The following is a 22,874-nucleotide window of genomic DNA, read 5'->3' as shown; positions in this document are numbered from 1 at the left end:
CACAAAACCCAACTATATGCTTCTATAAGAAGCACCCTTTAAATATAGAGACTACAGATATTTAAAAGAAAAAGAATATAAGCACATATGCCATGTAAAATGAAGAAAACTACAGTGGCTATATTATATCAGACAAAATAAACATCAAAACAGGATCTATTACCTGAGATTTCAAAATTATTTCAAAATATTTCAAAATTATTAAAATTTGTCAGCCGGGCACGGTAGCTCATGCCTATAATCCTTGCACTCTAGGAGGCCAAGGCAAGTGGATCGTTTGAGCTCAGGAGTTCGAGACCAGCCTGAGCAAGAGCAAGACCCTGTCTCTATTAAAAAATAGAAATTAGCTGGACAACTAAAAATATATATAGGAAAAATTTGCCAGGCATGAGGTGCGTGCCTGTAGTCCCAGCTACTCGGGAGGCTGAGGCAGAAGGATCGATTAAGCCCAGGAGTGTGAGGTTGCTGTGAGCTAGGCTGATACCATGGTACTCTAGCCCTGGCAACAGAGTAAGACTCTGTCTCAAAAAAAAATAAAAATAATAAAAATAAAAAAAAATTGTCAAATCATCAGAAAGATAAAACAATCCTAAGTGTATATGCATTTAGAGCTTCAAAATACATGAACAAGGCTGGGCACAGTGGCTCATGCCTATAATCCTAGCACTCTGGGAGGCTGAAGCAGGAGGATTGCTTGAGGTCAGGAGTTCAAGACCAGCCTGCAGCCTTAGCAAGAGAAAGATCCTGTCTCTACAAATAAAATAGGAAAATGAGCTGTAGTCCCAGCAACTCAGGAGGTTGAGGCAGGAGGATGGCTTGAGCCCAGGAATTTGAGGTTGCAGTGAGCTGTGATGATGCCATTGCACTCTAGCTGGGGTGACAGAGTAAGACCCTGTCTAAAAAAAAAAATACAGGAGTGAAATTGACAGAACTAAGGGTGAAATGGACAAATCTACTAAACAAAAAAAGAAAAAATCAATATATAGAATATCTCTTTAACACATTCAACCATATTGATCTAATTAACATTTATAAGTACTACCTAACAACTATGGAATTCACAATCTTTTCAAGTATGTATAAGATGTTTACTAAAACATCACCATAAAACCAATCTTGGTAAATTTCAAAAGAGTAATATCTTACAGTCTATATTTTCTGACTTCAATGAAATTAAACTAGAAATCCAACAAAAACAAGATATCTTTAAAAGTCCTAAGATATTTGAAAACTAAACAACACATTTTTAAAGTATATCAAAGAAAACAAAAGAGAAAAAAGAAAATATTTTCAAATCAATAATAGTGAAACACTACCTATCAAGATTTGTGGCATTCAGCTAAAACAATGCTTAGAGGAATACTTATAATTTTAAATGATTATATTGGAAATAAGCAAGGTTTAAAATCAATTATTTAAGTTTTCACCTTAAAAAAGCTAGAAAAAGGAATGCATGCAAATTAAGCTCAAAGTAAATAGAATGAAATAAATTATAAAGATTAAAGCAGATATCAATGAAATAGAAAATAAAGAATAGAAAAAATTTAAAAACCTAAAATTCTTTGAAGGAAGTTAAAATATACACCTAACAAGACTTACTAAGAAAAAAAATGAGAGGAAACACAAATTTTCAGTTTCAGGAATGAAAGAGGTGACATTACTACAGGTCCTATGGCTATTAAAAGCTATAAAGGGAATATTGTGTACAATGTTCTATCAATATATTAGAAAATGTTGATGAAATGAACAAATCCTTTGAAAAATACAAACTTCCAATTGGCATGATGAAGCAGAATAGCCATATATTAATTAAAGAAATTAAATTTTTTATCAACCTCTTCCCACAGACAAAAATCTAGGCTCAGATAAGTTTCACTGGTGAGTTCTATCAAATAAGAAGAAACAATACCAATCAAGTACAAACACCATTAGAACAAAAAGGAGGAGAAAACACTTTCAAATCATTTTATGAGACCAGCATAATCTTGATGCCAAAACCTGACAAGGACCTTACATGACAAGAAAAGAATATTACAGCAAACTGGTATTAACCTGAGCAGCACCTAAGTGGACACAAAGGTACTACAGTAATAGGGTATTGAGCAGGTGGGAGGGGGACAGGTATATACATACATAGTGAGTGAGATATGCACCATCTGGGGGATGGTCATGCTGGAAACTCAGACTTGTGGGGAGAGGGGACGAAAGGGCATTTATTGAAACCTTAAAATTTGAACCCCCATAATATGCTGAAATAAAAAAATTAAAATTAAAAAAAAAGAAAATTACAGAGCAATGTTTCTCATAAACTTAGATGAGAAAATTCTTAAGAAAACATAAGGAAATGCTATTTTTGCTAATACTGACTGAATCACATCTATTTGAAATATGAGATAAAACAGCTTTCAGTTTGTTTACTTATATGGGAATCCCACAGGCCCTGATGCTGCTAGACCCCTACTCAAAAGATACTTAGATGGCATAGGGCTATAGCCCATGTGGAAGGATACATAAAAAATATGGCCTAGGCCCTGAAGAGCAAGGCCTGGTCATTTGAATGGCCACCAGACCAATCTATTACAAACACATCCCCTAGACCAGACCTTCCTTATTACCAAAATGGAACAAAGCTGCCAAGGAACTGGTGAAGAAACTGGTTAAGGCCAGATGTGGTCACTCACACCTGTAATCCTAGCACTCTGGGAGGCTGAGGTGGGTATATCACTCAAGGTCAGGAGTTTGAAACCAGCCTAAGCAAGAGTGAGATCCCATCTCTACTAAAAATAGAAGCAAATTAATTGGCCAACTAAAAATATATAGAAAAAATTAGCCAGGCATGGTGGCGCATGGTCACTTATTGGTGCATGGTCACCCTTACTACTCAGGAGGCTGAGGCAGGAGGATCACCTGAACCCAGGAGTTTGAGGTTGCTGTGAGCTAGGCTGATGCCATGGCACTCTAGCCCGGGCAACAGAGTGAGACTCTGTCTCAAAAAAATAAATAAATAAAACTGGTTAAAAAATGGTATTAATGCTTACAAAATAAATATTTGTTTAATTAATCAACTAATTCAGAATTACTGAGTAAAATCCGAGTACCGAAAATTACCTTATTGAAGGAGTGCTCCTCAAGGGCAATGTTATTGACATGATGGAGTGGGCTACCTGACACATTATAAGGCACTCAGTACCCCGGTTCTCAGGCTCTATATTTCATGGCCCAGTGTTGTACTAGCCTCAAGAGCCATGGGCTTTGGATGCTCCTCAATGCTGTGCCACCTTCAATTGCCACAAGGATGCGGCCTGGCACTGTGGGTGCCTCATTGGCCATGAGATTCCAAACCAACACTGCACCAGCACAGCAGTCCTGGGCTTAGGACACCCCCTAGTGCTGCAATGGCTGCAGTGATCATAGTCTTAGGGACCACACCAGAGGATCTGCCCAAAATCTCTGGACAGGCTCACTACTGAAGGTCATTCCCAGACAAAGCCAGGCTGTAAAGACTGGAGTAAGTACCTACTTCTTCAATGCCCAAACATCAGTGCACAACCAGAAGGATCAAGAACAATCAGGGAAGCATGATATCACTAAACACATAGTAAGGTGCCAGTGACTGGTTCTAAAGAGCTAGAGATGTATGAGCTTCCTGACAAAGAATTCAAATTAGCTGTTTTAAGGAAGCTCAATGAACTTCAATGAAATACAGAGAAACAGTTCAATGAAATAAGGAAAACAATAAGTGACCAGAATGAAAAATTTAACTGAGAGATTGAAGTAATAATAATAAAATCAAACAGAATCCTGGAACTGAAGAATAAGTGAACAAAATGAAAAATGCCATAGAGAGCATCAACAGTAGAATTGCTAAAGCAGAAGAAAGAATATGTAAACTTGAAAAGAGGTTATTTGAAAATATACAGTCAGAGGGGAAAAAAGAATGAAAAGGAATGAAGAAAGCTTATGGGATATATAGGATGGCATCAAAAGATCAAATGTTAAAGAGAGAATAGAGAAAGATAAAAGGGTAAGAAAGCTTATTTAAAGTAATAATAGCAGAAAACTTTCCCAGCCTGGAGAAAGATAGAAATATCCAGGAACAGAAAGGTCAGAGGTCTCCAATCAATTCAATCCAAATAAGACTACCTCAAGACATATTATAATCAAGCTGTCAAAGATCAAAGACAAAGAGAGGATGCTGAAAGCAGCATGAGTAAAGAAGCAAATAACATAAGGAAGTTCTAATATGCCCACCAGCAGACTTCTCAGCAGAAACTTTACAGACCAGGACAGAATGGAATAATATATTTAAAGTGCTAAAGAGAAAAAACTGCCAATCAAGAATACTGTACTCAGCAAAGTTATGCTTCAGAGATGAAGTAGAGATAAAGTCTTTCACAGAGAAACAAAAGCAGAGGGATTTCATCACCACTAGACCTGTCTTATGAGAAATGCTAAAAGGAGTTCTTCAAGCTGAAAGGAAAGGACATTAATGAGTAACACAAAACATCTGAAAGCATAAAAATAACCGGTAAAAATAAGTAAACAGTCAAATTCAAAATACTGTAGCACTGTAATTATGGTGTGTAAATCACTTATATCTTTAACATGAAGGTTAAAAGACAAAACTATTACCAATAATAACTACAATAGTTTGTTAAAAGATATGCAATAGAAAAAGATATAATTATGATATCAAAAATTCAAAATGAGGAAGTGGAGTTAAAGTTTAGAGGGTTTTCTTTGTGATCAAAGTTAAGTTGTTATCAACTTAAAATAACCTCTTATAAGATATTTTTTGTAAGCCTTGTGGTAACCACAAGGCAAAAACCTATAATAGGTACACTAAAAATCAAAAGAAAGAAGTTAAAACATATTACTAGAGAAAAATCAATTAATAACAAAGAAAGAAAAGAAGAAATGATCTAAAAAACAACTCAAAAACAATTAACAAAATGGTAGTAGCAAGTCCTTACCTATCAATCATTATTTTGAATGTAAACAGATTAAATTCTTCAATAAAAAGACATAGAGGAGGCGAATAAATTAAAAAACAAGATATATGTATATGCTGCACACAAGAGACTTGCTTCACCTGTAAGGACACACAGCTTGAAAGTGAAGAGGTAGAAATAATATTCCATGAAAATAGAAACCAAAATATAGCAGGAGTCACTATACTTATATCAAATACAATAGACTTTAAGTCAAATACAGTAAAAAGAGAAAAATAAGTTCAATATATAATGATAAAGTAGTCAATTCAGCAAGAGGATATAACAATTATAAATATGTATGCACCTGACCTAATTAATAATTAAGCAAATTCAATGCAATGCCTATTAAAATATCAATGACATTCTTCACAGAAATAGAAAAAACAATCTTGAAATTTGTATGAAACCACAAAAAACCAAAATAGCCAAAGCAATCTTGAGCAAAAAGGACAAAGCCAAAGGCACAATACCAGCTGACTTCAAAATATATGACAAAGCCATACTAACCAAAATAGCATGGCATAAAAACAGACATATAGATCAACGTAACAGAATAGAGAGCCCAGAAATAAATCCACACATTTATAGCCCACTGATTTTCAACAAAGGTGCCAAGAACACACAATGAGGAAAAGACAATCTCTCTTCAATAAAAGATGCTGAGAAAATTATATCCCCATGCAGAAGAATGAAATTAGAACCTTCTCTCTCTCCATATACAAAAATAAACTCAAAATGGATTAAAGACTTAAACACAAGAATTGAAGATATGAAACTACTACAATAAAACAGGGCAAAGCTGGGTGACATTGGTCTGGGCAATGCTTTTTTAAATATGAAACCAAAAGCAAGGTAACAAAAGCAAAAATAAACAAATGGGATTATATCAAACTAAAAAGGTTCTGCAGGTGGATCAAGATGTCGGACAAGAAACACTGCCAGACAGAGTGTCTCTGCAGAAAAGACAGATTCTAGCAGAAATTAGAAAAAAGAAGCAAGAAGACAAGCATATAGTGGACAAGGGCCGGAAGGAGGGGTACCTGAGACCCCGGAGACTCCACAGGAGGAGGCTGTGGAGGAGAACTGGAAGCTGAGACCACCTGAGCAGCCCGGAGACCAGCGGCAAGGGTAGGTGGATGTGCCGTTTCCCCTCCCCTGCATATGGGACTGCTGGTGGGCTCACCAGCCAGTGGAGAGACCTGCGGACACCAGCCCAGAGACGGCCGCCACCAGCTAGTGGTGAGCCTGTAGCAGACACGGCACCAGGCTCCCAACTCCCTCCGGGCACCTCCGTGTGCACAGACACGAGCTGCGCGGCAGGCGACATATTGTCTCCTCCTCCCCTCCGCCTACACTACCCGCAGCTGCCCGGAGAGACAATATAGCCACCAGTCGGAGGCACCTCCTGGGAACGGGACCTTCCCATTTGGGACCCTGCAGCTAAGGGTAACTCAGACTGTGAGCTCTCTACCCGCCAGCCCTCCCAGGTGCTGCTGGCACGGTGTTCCCAGGAGAATGGTGCTGACTCAGAGGCTGAGAGACATAGACCCAGCTTGGGATCCCTGTGGGTAAATTCGGACCGGAACTCCTCTCCCTGGTGGGGATACAGTTTGAACTCTGGGACCCAGAGGTCGGACCTGCAGACCAGATCCCGTGCACTGAGGCCTAGCATTGCCCGGGGCACAGAAGGGATATATGTGAACAGCCTACTGAGGAGTGTGCCTTCAGGGGCAGATCAGCATCAACCCTCCTCCCAAAAGGAGGCCGTATGCCCAGCCCAGGTGGCGTTCCTGCACAGGGGACCTCCCTGCCGGCATCACAGTCCGGGGAGGCCTGGTAGCATGTGGTCTGGCCTGCTGGCAGAGGCCGAGGAGTAGCTGTGGAGTTGGGAAGGGTGGAAAGAAGCGAGGCCCGCTCCAGACTTCAGGTCTCAGACAGCCCCACCCCCACACACAGACTTTCTGGCTGAGCGGGACCATTCCAGCCCTGCCCTGACAGCTTTTCCTGGAAGCAGAGAACAGAACTTTGACCCCTGCTAACGGCACTGGTGGTGCCTGAGGGCAGGCTTACCCAACCCAGCTCCGCCCAGAAGAAGAGCTGATAACAGGACACAAAATCAACAGCATAGCCTGTTCCTCCAACCAAGTGCCACCTACTGACAGGGACGGCATCCTGCACAGCCTTTTCACGGCACCCACTGACTCATTATACAGGAAGTGGTCGAATCTCACCCACAGACACCACCTAATGGCTCAGAAACTAAACAAGGTGTGTGAATACCCAAACAAAAAACTAAAGGAAAGAAATAACAACTGATCATCCTGGAAAGAAATCAGCGAAGGAACTCAGGAAATATGAAGAACCAAACGGAAAACACACCCCCAAAGAGGAGCACCATCCCATAGAAACGGACACCAACGAAAATCAGGCAACCAAAATGACAGAAGAGGAATTTCGTATGTGGATCATAAGAAGAACACTCACCGACCTGCAACAACAACTCAATAACCAACACAAAGAAATCACAAAAAGCCTCCAGGACCTAGAACAAAAGTTCACTGAAGAAATAAACACCATGAAGAAAAGTTTAACCGAACTCCTGGAAATGAAGAATCAATTCAGCGAACTACAAAATACAGTGGAAAGTCTCAAGAACAGGGTAGATCAAACAGAAGAAAGAATCTCAGAGATTGAAGATAACATCCTCCAACTAAATAAAACCGTAACAGAGATAGAGCAGACAAACAAGAGAAAAGAGCAAAGCCTACAAGAGATGTGGGATTATGTGAAGAAACCTAATGTGAGGGTCATAGGGTTAACAAAAGAAGAAGAAGACAACACTCAAGGGTTGGACAAGCTATTTGAAGATATAATACAGGAAAATTTCCCAGGCCTTGCTGAAAATCTCGATATACAAGTTCAAGAAGCTCTGAGGACCCCTGGGAGATTCAATGCAGACAGAAAGACATCACAGCATGCAGTCATCAGACTGACCAAAATATCAACTAAAGAGGCCCTTCTAAGAGCTGTAAGATGAAAGAAGCAAATGACATACAAGGGAAAGCCAATTTGAATAACACCAGACTTCTCTAATGAGACTTTACAAGCAAGGAGAGACTGGGGCCCCATTCTCACTCTTCTGAAACAAAACAATGCCTAGCCTAGAATCTTATTCCCTACAAAACTAAGCTTCATATATGAAGGAGAAATAAAGACATTCTCAGACAAGCAAAGTCTCAGAGAATTCACCAAGACAAGACCAGCTCTACAAGAAGTACTCAAAACAGTGTTACGCACAGAACACCATAATAAAAACTCACGAATATAAAAACAACCAAAACCCAAAGATTAAAGGCCAGATAATACAATGGCTCAAGGGAGAAATCAAAGCAATAACATCCAACCCAACAGAATGATCACTAATCTACCTTACCTATCAGTTCTCTCAATAAATGTGAATGGCTTAAACTCTCCACTCAAGAGACATAGGCTGGCTGAATGGATAAGAAAATACAGGCCAAGTATATGCTATCTTCAGGAAACACATCTAACCTGCAAGGATGCATATAGACTAAAAGTAAAAGGGTGGAGATCACTATTCCAGGCAAGTAGAAGCCAAAAGAAGGTTGGCATGGCAGTTCTAATTTCAGACTATTTAGTTTTTAAACCAACAAAAGTAGTGAAAGACAAAGAGGGTCATTATATAATGGTGAAGGGCACAGTTCAACAAGAAGAGATAACAATTTTAAATATATATGCACCCAACTTAGGTGCACCCAGTTTCATAAAGCCAACCTTACTGGATCTAAGCACATGGATTAATAGCAACTCCATAATCACCGGAGATTTCAACACCCCACTGATGGCACAAGACAGATTCTCTAAACAGAAAATTAATAAAGAAATAATGAGCCATATATGACAGACCCATAGCCAACATCATACTGAATGGGGAAAAATTGAAATCATTCCCACTTAGAACTGGAACCAGACAAGGCTGCCTATTATCTCCACTTCTGTTCAACATAGTGCTGGAAGTCTTGGCTACAGCAATCAGACAGGAAAATGGAATCAAAGGTATCCAAATAGGGGCAGAAGAGATCAAACTTTCACTGTTTGCTGATGATATGATATTATATCTAGAAAACCCCAAAGATTCAACCAAGAAACTCCTGGAACTGATAAATGAATTTAGTAGAGTCTCAGGATACAAAATCAATACACAGAAATCAGAGGCATTCATATACGCCAACAACAATCTAATTGAGAACCAAATCAAAGACTCAATTCCCTTCACAATAGCAACAAAGAAATTAAAGTACCTAGGACTATACTTAACCAAGGATGTAAAAGACCTCTACAGGGAGAACTATGAAACACTGAGGAAGGAAATAGCAGAGGATGTAAACAGATGGAAATCCATACCATGCTCGTGGATCGGCAGACTCAATATCATCAAAATGTCTATACTACCCAAACTGATCTACAGATTCAATGCAATACCTATTAAAATCCCATCAGCATTCTTCACAGATATAGAAAAAATAATTTTACGCTTCGTATGGAACCAAAGAACACCCCGAATATCAAGAGCAATTCTAGGCAACAAAAACAAAATGGGAGGCACTAATATGCCAGATATCAAACTATACTACAAAGCTGTAGTAATTAAATCAATATGGTATTGGCACAAAAATAGGAATATGGACCAGTGGAACAGATGTGAGAATCCTGATATAAAACCATCCTCATATAGCCATCTAATCTTTGACAAAGCAGACAAAAACATACGCTGGGGAAAAGAATCCCTTTTCAATAAATGGTGCTGGGAAAACTGGATAGCCACCTGTAGAAGGTTAAAACAGGACCCACATCTTTCACCTCTCACGAAAATCAACTCATGCTGGATAACAGACTTAAACCTAAGGTATGAAACTATTAGAATTCTAGAGGAAAAAGTTGGAAACACTCTCCTAGACATCGGCCTGGGCAAAGAGTTTATGAAGAAGTCCCCAAAGGCAATCACAGCAGCAACAAAAATAAATAAATGGGACATGATCAAACTACAAAGCTTCTGCACAGCCAAAGAAATAGTCATGAAAATAAACAGACAACCTACAGAATGGGAGAAAATTTTTGCATCCTATACATCCGATAAGGGACTGATAACTAGAATATACTTAGAACTCACGAAAATCAGGAAGAAAAAATCAAATAACCCCATTAAAAAGTGGGCAAAGGACTTGAACAGAAACTTTTCTAAAGAAGACAGAAGCATGGCCAACAAACATATGAAAAAATGCTCAACATCTCTAATCATCAGGGAAATGCAAATCAAAACCACAATGAGATATCACTTAACTCCAGTGAGAATGGCCTTTATCAAAAAGTCTCCAAACAACAAATGCTGGCATGGTTGCTGAGAGAGAGGAACACTCCTACCTTGCTGGTGGGACTGCAAACTAGTTCAACCTTTGTGGAATGCAATATGGAGATACCTTAAAGCGATACAAGTGAATCTACCATTTGATCCAGCAATCCCATTGCTGGGCATCTACCCAAAAGATCCAATGACACTCTACAAAAAAGACACCTGCACTCAAATGTTTATAGCAGCACAATTCATAATTGCTAGGCTGTGGAAACAGCCCAAGTGCCCATCAATCCAAGAATGGATTAATAAAATGTGGTATATGTATACCATGGAGTACTGTTCAGCTCTAAGAAACAATGGTGATATAGCACATCTTATATTTTCCTGGTTAGAGCTTGAACCCATACTATTAAGTGAAGTTTCCCAAGAATGGAAAAACAAGCACCACATATACTCACCAGCAAATTGGTATTAACTGAACAGCACCTAAGTGGTCACATAGGTACTATAGTAATAGGGTATTTGGCAGGTAGGAGGGAGGGGGGGCAGGTATATACATATATAATGAGTGAGATGTACATCATCTGGGGGATGGTCATGCTGGAGACTCAGACTTGTAGGGGGAGGGGGGGAAATGGGCATTTATTGAAACCTTAAAATCTGTACTCCCATAATATGCTGAAATAAATAAATAAATAAATAAAAAAGGTTCTGCATAGTTAAGGAAAAAAATCAACAAAGGGACAACCTACAGAATGGGAGAAAATATTTGCAAAGTATACATCTGATAAGGGGTAAAAATCCAAAATATATAAGGAACTCAAAGAACTCAATAGCAGAAAACCAAATAACCTGATTTAAAAATGGGCAAAAGTCCTGAATAGACATTTCTCAAAAGAAGACATACAAATGGTCAACAGGTATATGAAAAGATGCTCAGTATCACTAATCATTAGGGAAATAAAAATCAAAACCACCATGAGATATCATCTTACTCCTATTAGAATGGCTATTATCAAAAAGATAAGGGTTGGAGAAAAGAGAACCTGTACACTATGTTGATAGGAATGTAAATTTGTATAGTCATTATGGAAAAAAGTATAGAGGGTCCTCAAAAAACTATTATTAGAACTACTATATGATCCAACAATCCCACTACTGGGTATATATCCAAAGGAAATGAAATCAGTATGTCGAAGAGATATCTGCATTCCCATATTTATTGCAGCACTATTCACAATAGCCAACATATGAAATCAACCCAAGTGTCCATCCAAAGATTAATGGATAAAGATAATGTAGTATACATACTCACTGAAATATTATTCAGTCATAAAAAAGACACAAATCCTGGCATTTGCAACTACGTGAATGAATCTGGGGGCCATTACATTAAGTGAAATAAGCCAGGCACAGAAAGTCAAATACCACATAATCTCCCTCACTCGTGTTGTGAAATCTAATAAAGTAGCCTTCATAGAAGTAGAGAGCAGAATGGTGCTTACCAGAGGCTGGGGTGAATGTAGGGCAAGAGGGATACATAATTACAGTTAAGAGAAATACATTCAAGAGATCTATTGTACAGCATGGTCATCATAGTTAATGATGATATGTTATATTCTTGAAAAATGCAAAAAGAGTGAATGTCAAGTGTTTTCAACACAAAAATGATAACTATATGAGGTAATGAATTTGTTCATTGGCTAGATTTAACCATTCTATAATGTATATTTTTTAAAACATCATGTTGTACATGATAAATACATGCAATTTTATCTGTCAATTTAAAAAATAAAAAAGAAAGCATTATTAATGCTTAATATGTGATTTGACAATTATGCATGTATATGATATACACATACTGGGGGTGAATGCACAGACATTTTCTACTGATAGGGCATGAGATCATAGCAAGCTCAGAGACCTATGGTTTTTGAGGGGCCTTCGGAGCTGATGCAGCCTCTTCAAAGGCTAAACAGCAGCATGCTGGGGTTTTGTGAGTACTATACCTTCACAATGTGGGAATCCAATCTGTGACAAAATCTGTTTCAAGGTCAATTTTTTGCTCTTAAGCCCATACAGTTGAAGCCATTTCTCTGATGAAATGAAACTCTGTTCAGCCAAGTCTGCTTTGGTGCTGGTCAGACCCTCCTGCCTCTGCAGCTGCCATTCAGAGATGGTAGAAGATGAACCTGATTTCTCCATCTCAGAATCAGGATCTAAGTCCCAGAGACTCCCTGCAAGGACAATTGTCAAACTCAGACTTCCTGAAAACTTAGAAATAATCTTACATCAACAGAGGATTGGCTTAATATAAACTATGGTAGACCCATGAAGTGGAATTCTATTTATCCATTAATATTATAATACAGATGTATATTTGTTGGAAAAAGAGATAACCACATGTATTGCTAGGAGGTATCCAAAAAATTCATTATCATATGTATACACACATAGACACACAGAAAAACATCTAGAAACATGTACATTAACAGGTTTACTATAGTTTTCTCTGTGTAGTTGAAGTATGTGTAGTGTTTGCTTTTTCCATATTGTTTAGATTTTTGCATTATTTAAACATTTCTAAAATAGGATTTACTTCTATAATCAGAAAAATACAAAGCTCTTCCATTTTGGAAAAATAAACACTCTCCTCAGAACCTTCACTATATATCTGTATTTCAATTACAATCACACCTGACATTTTGCTTCCAACAAGGAAAAAGAGGATAAAACTGGAGAGGAAATATACTTGTTCTATAGCTACAGTAGCTAAGTGGGAGCTGGTGGGAGGGTGGGAACCAGACCACAGCTCAGCCCAGCTAAAACACATGTACCCACTTTCTGAATGTTTTATTTTCTGGGACCTTGCTCTAATATTGGACTTAAACATTCTGGTTCATGTAGCTAGCTGTCCTGGGATCCACTGGACTCGAGGCAATATGCAATATATTAGGCTTATCTAGACCTTCCTAAATATAGCCAGTGTACATAAGAGGAAAGGAGTGGCTAAACTGTAATGCAATCCTAACCCACTCACCACAGTTGGGCAAGGCCTGATAACTTGGAGGAAGTGTAGAAAGCTCTGCTTACATCTGTATTCAGAGTGTGCAATGCATGTAAATTGATCCCTGGAACCATAAAACTTTTTAACAATGAAAATACTCCCTTTCCCCATTTAAAAAACTCTAACTATATTTCCTGAAAGTCTCAGTGTTATGACATGGCAATTCAGTCAAACACAAAAATCAGTTGGACTCAAGCCAGTGAGGCTTGATGAAAAGAAGTTAGAAATATTCTTATTAGCAATATAAATTTAATCCTTCTAATAACCTTATAAGGTACATACTACTTTTATTCCTATTTTAAAGATAAGGAAATCAACACAGAGAAGGGTTAACTTGGCCACAATCTCATAGCTGGTAAGGGGTGGAGTTGAGATTCTAACCCAGCTATCCAGCTCCAAAGTCTGTATTCTGTGGCCTTTATCATAATACAAACAACTGCAGCAACTTTCACTTGTTGGCCACACACGGGACTACCTTTTTATATGTATTATCTCACAGGTTCTTCATAACCATATTAGTTACTCTCTGTTAACACTCTGCTTATATTTGAGGAATTGGAAGCTTTGAGAATTTAAAGACGTTCTACCACAGCCAGTAAATGAGAGAAGCAGGAGTCAAAGCCATTTTGAACCAGTCTGCTATCTTTACAACTAACCTCCTCCAGCCTGGTCCTATGGGACAAGCCTACAGCTGTGTTCCAGTAAGACTGCATCCTAGTAGGGCTCCCAAGTCCTCATGGAAGACAAAGAGCACTAATCTTTATTCCCAGAGCTCAGGCTCAATAAGCTTCCTAGCTTGTCACTCTCAAGCTTTTCATGATAATGATATCCATTTCAAGGTTTTACGTGAATTTGCATTATCCACACATGTTGAATTCCAAAATTATACAAATTCATATTATTGATGAAGCCCTTGCTTTCTTTCTTCAATGGGCTCAATTTGATAAGAATGATACAGTATTTGGAAAGCATCATACAGAAGTGGAAAAGTTTAGAATCAAAGCTCAGTGTAAGCCCATTCTACCACTTTAAGCAAATGATTCCACCTTTCTACATTAGTAACCAACACCTGCTTGCCCTAACACCCAGGGATACTGGATAGAACAAATGTGATAATGCATGAGTTATGCATAGATACACACTTCATATATTGGAAAGAACTATGTACAAACACATAAGCTAAAAGTCCTTATCCTTCAGTAATTGTGTTTTGTTTCACGATACTCACTTTCACTCCAAGTACTCTTTTATCCCTAAGTCTCCAGTCATACTGAGCTACGAAGCTATGAATCACAGAACATGAAAACAAGGGCAGACTAATATGCTTCAACTTTCTTTCAGGTATCTTTCCACAAAGACAAAAGCTGGATGTCTTTTAAATTTGGTCAACTGTTCCTACAGAAACAAGAAAGGGAAACTCAGAAGAATGATTTTTGACTATTTCATCATTTCCAGTTAATCTTTCTCTTCCCCAAAACATACCCACCTTCTACAATCTTCTTGCTAGAGGGAGCTACAAATCCTAGGTTTGAAAGGGAGCACTTTTACATAAACTGCCCTAATAAGGTTATCTAACATGGATTTTAGAACCTTAAAGAGGGGTTCAAAAGAGAGTCATAGGCTTTGTTTCTAAGCCAAAGGGACATATTTTTTATTCCAAACAAAAGTCAATCAAAAATTCTCCCACCTATTTAAGGTGCATGTCCCAGTCCCTTTTGTACTTATATGATATTTTTAAAAAATAATTTAAAATAAAGTGTGACTGGCTGTATTGATTTTTAGAACCTGTAAGTTCATTCTGATTCAGACCTTAACTCTAGGGCAGGCATCCTCAAACTACAGCCCTCGGGCCACATGCGGCCCGCCCAGGACGTTTATCCCACCTGGTGTTTTTGCTATAGCTGCCTGTCCTGTTTAGCAGCCGACTTGTCCGGGGTCCACAGTGCGCGCTCTCCAACTGTCTGAGGGACAGTGAACTGACCCCCTGTTTAAAAAGTTTGAGGACCCCTTCTCTAGGATTTTATAGTCCAAGAATTCTTGTATTGTTAGAAATGAAAGAAAGCAATTGCAGAAAACAAGGAAGGAAAGGGAGAAAGGGCATCTTCTAATAAGAAATCTTTCTATTCGAATGGAATAGGAACTACTCTGTTAGAGCAAGGAAGGCTGCCTGGGGTAAGGACCTAACAAAGTAACTCCCTTTGCTCTCCACCGCCCCCCCCCACACACACACCCAGCCTCTCTGCCTTCCCATCTCCAGGCTGGGCTCAGACAGTTCTCCTGTGTAGACCCTCAGCCTGCAAGCCCTATATCAAGTGCTGCCTCCTCCGTTAAGCTTCACCAGATCCCCTCAACAACCTTCTGCAGCCTGTCCTGGTAAAGCCCTAACTTTTGCTTTGATATTTCATCACTGTGGCCTTGGGCACTCAGGTTTGCCCTTTCTAGGCTTACAGAAGGTTCAGTGGCTACAGGGACAAAACTATATGAAGGTTCTCAGCATAGTGCCTTATGTACAACAGGCACTTTATAAGAGGATTGAGATGAATCAAATTTACCATTCAGAATTACTAAGATAACCTTGATTTTTTTCAAAAAGACAAAGACTCACTTCAAAGTTCTAACAAGGCTACTACCAGGAAAAATACTATCTCTTTAAAAAGAGACATTTGTTCTGGATATAACAATGATATTTATTTGTTTGTTTGTTTACTATTATTCAGGGTTGCCTCATCTGAGATTATTACTACAAATTTGGGGACTGAGAAACCCAGAAGTCAGAAACAACAACATATCCCAGCTGCACATTTCCCTAAGTTTTAAAAGCCACAAGAATGGCTCCTAACAGCCACAGAGTTTGGGGAAATAAGAAGGGATTTCCTTAGTAGAAGGAGGAAGTGTAAAAGGGAAAAAAGGAAGTGAAAGTTTGAGCTGAAGGCTTGGGCAGGCAGCACTTTGGGTGAAAATAGAAAGGTTAAGCTGGCACAAATCCAAAGGCCCCAACTAAAGGAAGTAGGGACTCCATATGCAGCAGAGAGACACTCCTCAGCTGCCCTGGGTGAGAGTCTGGAAGTCCACAAGTCCTGAGAGAGGTTGAGGTGGTCAGAGGTTGAGGGGCAGTGCAAGAGTTAGAGTCTATTAATTCAGTTTAAACATTCAATAATATTCTACCTGCTTTATTATCAACACCCCAAACTCTCTATATTCCTGTCAGTGTCTGAAAAAGAAGTCTGGGCTAAGAGGCTATATCTTGTGATTTATGTGAGTTTTGAACTATGATTGTTCCAAAAAGAAAGGAAGCTGGCAGGATGCTCCATAATATATCGTGCTGGAACTCTTCCCCAGAAACACTTAACCTCTCCTTATTTTTCTGCCCTTGAGAGGCAAGGCTAGGCTGTGATCATCCTCTCAAATAATGCGGGGAGGCAAGGAGATTGAAATGGACTATCCCAGGGTTGAGAAAATAGGATCAAGGAAAGAAAATATGAGAATAATTGGAGTGCTTTAGGGGGAAGAGAATTGCTGAGAAGAAAGAAACCTAAAGCTCCCAAGAAAATGAAAGGGAAAACTCCATCAAGTGGAAACTAAACCTAGTTATTAAGTTTTATGCCCACATAAGAAGGTGATGTGATTGTGAAACCATGTATGTGTGGAATGGGGGGCGGGGGGGGAGCCAGAAGCCTTTCCAGGTCAGAAAGTTGTGCAAAGTTTTATTGCTAGAAGATCGCTTTGGGTTTTGCACTGTTCGTATTTATCATTATTTATTGGAAATAAATTTCTTCTGGTTCTTGTGTTACCTCCACAGAAAGCCCAAGTAGATTTCCTCATCTTATTACTGTTGGCCTATGGCAGACACAAACTAGGAAAGCTGGTGCTCCACCAGGGCGGCTGAGTTTTTGCTGAGAGTGAGGTTCAGCGGAAAGACCTCCAGAGGAGAAGGGGTCGGTACCCTATCGCTCAGGTTGACCTAGTACCAAATAGTTAAGTGGATGTGGGCAAGTCGCTAAGCGTTCCTGGAGCTGTTTTCGCATGTGTAAAGTAGCAGTGTAGTCCAGCTCGGAAACTGTACACTTCCGAGCTTTCCCTACGGGCGTGTGGGGAAGCTCAGCGCCTCAGCGGCTCTGGCGTGGCCGGGGTCGTAACCCGCACTTACTAGGCAAACTGTCAGATGGAAGACGAGGCGGCTCCCGTTCCCATCGTCTGAGGGCCGTCGGACCCGAGAGGGCGGGCGAGGAAAGCATCTAACAAGCAGATAAAAGCTCCGCACAAAGGATTCCAGCCGTTCGACTTCTCTGTCACGCGCGTAGCCGCTGGTTCGGGACGCGTCCCGCGCGGCTGTTGACTACCAAGTCTCCGCGGTTGCTTGGACACGGCCAATCGCGGCGCGGCTCCCCGAGCCGGCCCCGCCCACAGAGCGCGCCCGCACAGGAGGCTGGGAGGGGCAGGGCGGAGGGGGCGGGGCTGCGTGGCCAGTTCCCGGGCAAGGCGCTGGCAGCGGGTGTCCAGTGTCCGGGACCACCGAGGGTCGTGTCGGCCTCCGCTGGGCCGGCCCAAGAAGGGGGGCACGCCTTCCTGCGCCTGTCGTCCGTGGGAAAATTAACAACAATGGAAAATATTAATGAATTAGATTAACAAATAAATACACAGATGAGCCTGGGTAGGGAGCCAGGGTGCCACCAGATTGTGGGGGAAGCCACCAGTGGCTGCGGGGAGGCGAGTAGACTGCAGGAAACGTTACAAACGAACTTCTGTTCGTTCTTCCAGCGTGCAGAGCATTTACCTCTGCGTAATTTTGTTTAATTTTCACCTGAACGCAATGAGGGGATGTTCTCTTCGTTGTACAGTTGAGAGAAAGAAGCTTAAAGAGGTGAGGCAGTTAGTTGTAAAAGCTTAGTTGTAAAAACCCACATGGCATGTGGGGTGGAGCTGAGACAGCTAGAAGGGACAGTGAGCTGCAATTTTGCAAATTAGCAATTTTGCAATTTTGGAGGCAGGGGCTGCAGTTAATCTAATAGATAAGAATATTCTTATAGGCATTATTTTCTCCATTCAGCTTTATTTTTAACCCTTGTTTTAGTTTTTAGTTTTATCTAGTAAGCAAAAGGCTCAAAATATATTCCTGTTTTTTAAGTTACTAGGAAATAAAATTGTGCTTATGAAAAAATATCTTTAAATTCTTAATAAAAGATCCTACAGTAAGTATTGTTTTTAGGATATTTGGATATTAAATTGTGTTTTAGATTTTAAAATTGAAGAATTTGCCAGATCATTTGTAGGTTTTTGGGTCAAAAATCTAATAAAACATAGTTAAAATTAGAACTGAATAATTCTAACCCTAACAGAAAAGTCTACTTCATCCACAAGATTTTACTTTTCCTACATTCTTCTAATGCATTTATAATTTTACAACTACTGAAATATTTGAGCCAATATCACAAAACATTCCTGACAGTTGTTAGATTGTATACCTTTGGCCCTGCAAATGACACTTGCCATCTGCAGCACCAAAAAACAAACAAAAACCTAACAGTACTAAAGATTCTGTTCAGAAGCAGACCAGTACACCAGCCTCACCCACATTTACCAATGCCGGCCATGTTAATCCCTCCTTTCCACACCCTGCCAAACTAATATTCCAGGGTTACTCAGATAAGACAGAGCACACAGCATCACACAGCCAAACACAGTGCCACATGTGGTCACACCAGGCACTGCTGTCCCCACCCTCACCCCATGCTGTTCCCTTCCCTGGGACACTTGCAACATATATGTAAGTCGCTAACAGGTGACTCTGTTTCTGCATGTTGTGTTTATATGCCTATAAGCATACATTCTTATGAAAATGTTAAACATTGCTTAAATTGTAGAAAGATAAGTGAGCAGAAGTTTAAGCTCATTTTGAAGTATTACACAACTGATATGGATGTTAGCTAGCCACAGGTAGATTTGCCTTATTTTTTGTTTATTCAGTGATTTGGAATAACAATACCTTCAGTGCAGTGGTGATACACCATTGTACTGAACTTGTGACAAATTTGTTTTGAATTTAAATTTTTACAGATAATTTGTATACTACTTTCAACCTCAGTAATTGACGTTTATATCAATGCCATCCTGAATGTCTAACCTCCTGACTTTGTCATTCAGGGCTCAGATTATACTCTCAGCCTCTTTGCCCACTGCCCCCAACAAAAACCCTCCAGCAAAGAGACTAACTTGGTCCCTGCCTCTAAGCACAGATGTTCTTACTCAGGCCACCAGGATTGCCATTGTTTGGCAACCACAGCCTCTTCAGGGGCAGCCCAAGCTCTTCTCTCTTCCCACAGCCTTCCCACAAGTGCTCTAACCCCAACTATTTATCTTCACCTGTCCAGCCTCAAAGCATCACTTGTGCGTACCAAACACTTGGCAACTACGTACTGCCTGGTGACAAGCCTTTCATTGTTATTTGACCTTTGTGCTGTTTACTTTTCAGGTTGAATAATTTTTCTTTATACAAGTCTCTCACTAACACTGCTTGGGCTTATCACCATGATTAGAATCTTTGACTGGGGAGGGAGGGTAATGAATGAAATGAAGGGAGGAAAAGCAATTTTCCTAAGCCCGCCACAAAAACTGCAACCAGAGGGAAAGGAGAATGGCAGTTCAAGGGAATAGTATATATATGTGAGAAAGACTCTGATATAGAATTAAAACAGAGGTACTCCCTCTGAAGAGGAAGGAGGAATGTGAGGAGTGGGAACAGCTAAATCAGGCAGCATTCCCTGCAGAACCTTGGTTGGCACTTCTGGTGAAGGGAGATTAGGCCATCAGAGGCAGCCTTGGGAGAGGTGAGTAGGGGTGGGAGAAGGTAGCGTGCAAACAGAAATTTATATATACTGTGAAATTCATTGTGCATTATTTGAGGAGTGAATGCAGGCTTCTGGCTCTCAATTCAACATCTTTCATGAAGGACAGAGCTTTTTGTTCTACCATGCCCAGCAATTACTATATGCACTTTTACCAGACTGAATTAAGACTTAAAAATAATAGCTAGAGTTGACTGAATGTCAATGTTCTAAGTTAAATACATTGCCTCATTTAATACTTAGAAAGGTTCCATGAAGGAGATACCATAATGATCTCCATTTTAATAGATATGTAAACTGAAACATAAGATTAAGCAACTACTCCAAGGCCACTCAGCTAGTGGCTCCAGAATTTGAACCCAGGCAGCCTGACTCCACACCCTGCCCTGTTAATTATTAATATATGCTGTATTGACCAATGGTTGGCTTTAGTTTTCCAAAAGGAAATTTCTGTCATCCCAGTAATACTGTGTTCATATACAGTTGAATTTTAATGAAACAGTGAAAACATCACTGGATTTGAGTGGGTTTTTAACAGGACACATTTCAATTTTAAATGGCATAAAGCAATATATTTAAATTACCCTTACCTCTCAAACTTCGTGGTGACCAACACCTTTGCAATGCGGCATCATCTTAAATGAACTGGATGCCTTGTAGCATCACGATAGCATCCACATCCCAATAGCATATTAAGAAGAACTGAATAACAATATTTTATTAATATATATAAGCATAAGTCCCAAACACTTGGATAGTTCAAACCATTCTTTGAAACAGATGCTGATACTAAAACCTGGCCAAGAAAATACTCTTGGGATGAGATTTTGATGATATGAAAATGATATTCTGGAATGGGCTGAATCTTGCCTTGGCCAGGTCACCCTGTTCCTACAGTTCCTGGGAGATGGGTAGACATGACAGACAATGGCAGAGGGCAATGAAGCATTTCCTTATTTTAGGTACCTCTGACCTTAGTGCAAGGTGACCTGGCAACCCTGTGTGGGCACAGGACTTGGGTACAGGGGTAGAGCTTTTCTTCCTTCTAAACTCACATCTTTCTACCAGCTCCTTGCTGAGGCTGGAGGGCTGAATGTGCTGCACTCACTGCCTATGCGGGAGAGAGAGAGACAAGAGGGCCTCCCCACCAGAAGAGGTAAGGTCTACTTTGTCCTCTTTTCTCCCTTGAGAAAGAGCAAAGCACCAAAGGGAGAACCCCCCTAGGGTTCATAACTCATAAACTTGGCACCATGAATATCCTAGAATCTGGTCCAATTACATTAGTATCTCACCTACTTGAGCAGTGAACAAGAGAGAGGAAAGAAAGAGGATAACATTAGAAGAATTAGAACATTCTCATTGATGAATCTAGTTGTATAAATCTCAGGTAAAAATGCCAGCAAGTTGAACTCAATAAAATAATTTTAAATAATGGTCTTTAAAATTTGTAAAAGTACATACCTTTCTGCCAAGCAATTCCACTTCTAAGATTTTGCATTTTTATAAGAGCAAAATAATGGAAGTGATCTAAATGTCTACAGGAGTGGTTGAAATTATGGTATATTTTCATTATGAACTGATAACAGTTTAAAAGAATAAGGTAAATTTATTTATAATAATATAAAATATCTCCAAGATACTTTTCTTAAAAATAAAGTTGCAGAAAAGGACATGAACAGAAACTTCTCAAAAGAAGACAGAATAATGGCCAACAAAGTTATGAAAAAATGTTCCACATCTCTAATCATCAGGGAAATGCAAATCAAAACCACAATAAGGCCGGGCGCTGTGGCTCACGCCTGTAATCCTAGCTCTTGGGAGGCCGAGGCGGGCGGATTGCTCAAGGTCAGGAGTTCAAAACCAGCCTGAGCAAGAGCGAGACCCCGTCTCTACTATAAATAGAAAGAAATTAATTGGCCAACTGATATATATATAAAAAATTAGCCGGGCATGGTGGCGCATGCCTGTAGTCCCAGCTACTCGGGAGGCTGAGGCAGAAGGATCACTCAAGCCCAGGAGTTTGAGGTTGCTGTGAGCTAGGCTGACGCCACGGCACTCACTCTAGCCTGGACAACAAAGTGAGACTCTGTCTCAAAAAAAAAAAAAAAACCACAATGAGATATCACTTAACTTCAGTGAGAATGGCCTTTATCAAAAAGTTCCCAAACAACAAATGCTGGCATGGATGCAGAGAGAGAAGAACACTCCTACACTGCTGGTAGGACTGCAAACTAGTTCAACCTCTGTGGAAAGCAATATGGAGATACCTCAAAGCGATACAAGTAGGTCTACCATTTGATCCAGCAATTCCACTACTGGGCATCTACCCAAAAGATCAAAAGTCACTTTATGAAAAAGACACCTGCACTCGAATGTTTATAGCAGCACAATTCACAATTGCAAAGCTGTGGAAACAACCCAAGTGCCCATCAATTCATGAGTGGATTAATAAAATGTGATATATGTATACCATGGAGTACTACTCAGCTTTAAGAAACAATGGTTTCTTAAATACAGCATCTCTTGTATATTCCCGGATACAGCTGGAACCCATTCTACTAAGTGAAGTATCTCAAGAATGGAAAAACAAGCACCAC

General features: G+C 39.8%; 1 protein-coding gene across 1 annotated transcript in view; it reads right to left on the bottom strand.

Moving 5' to 3' along the window:
• VWA3B (von Willebrand factor A domain containing 3B) overlaps nucleotides 1-17,736 on the bottom strand; it is a 218,312-nt gene extending 200,576 nt beyond the window's left edge. The window contains 2 exon segments of the mRNA XM_076001008.1: nucleotides 12,378-12,605; nucleotides 17,583-17,736. Of these exon segments, the coding sequence (XP_075857123.1) occupies nucleotides 12,378-12,605; nucleotides 17,583-17,670 (316 nt within the window). The 5' untranslated portion in view covers nucleotides 17,671-17,736.
• Nucleotides 17,737-22,874: the final 5,138 nt, after the last annotated feature.

The sequence above is a fragment of the Microcebus murinus genome, chromosome 3 (assembly GCF_040939455.1).
Source record: "Microcebus murinus isolate Inina chromosome 3, M.murinus_Inina_mat1.0, whole genome shotgun sequence".
In the NCBI taxonomy this organism is placed as follows: Eukaryota; Metazoa; Chordata; class Mammalia; order Primates; family Cheirogaleidae; genus Microcebus; species Microcebus murinus.
Note: the sequence above shows the minus strand (reverse complement) of the source record. Positions and strands in the feature narration are given on the sequence as shown.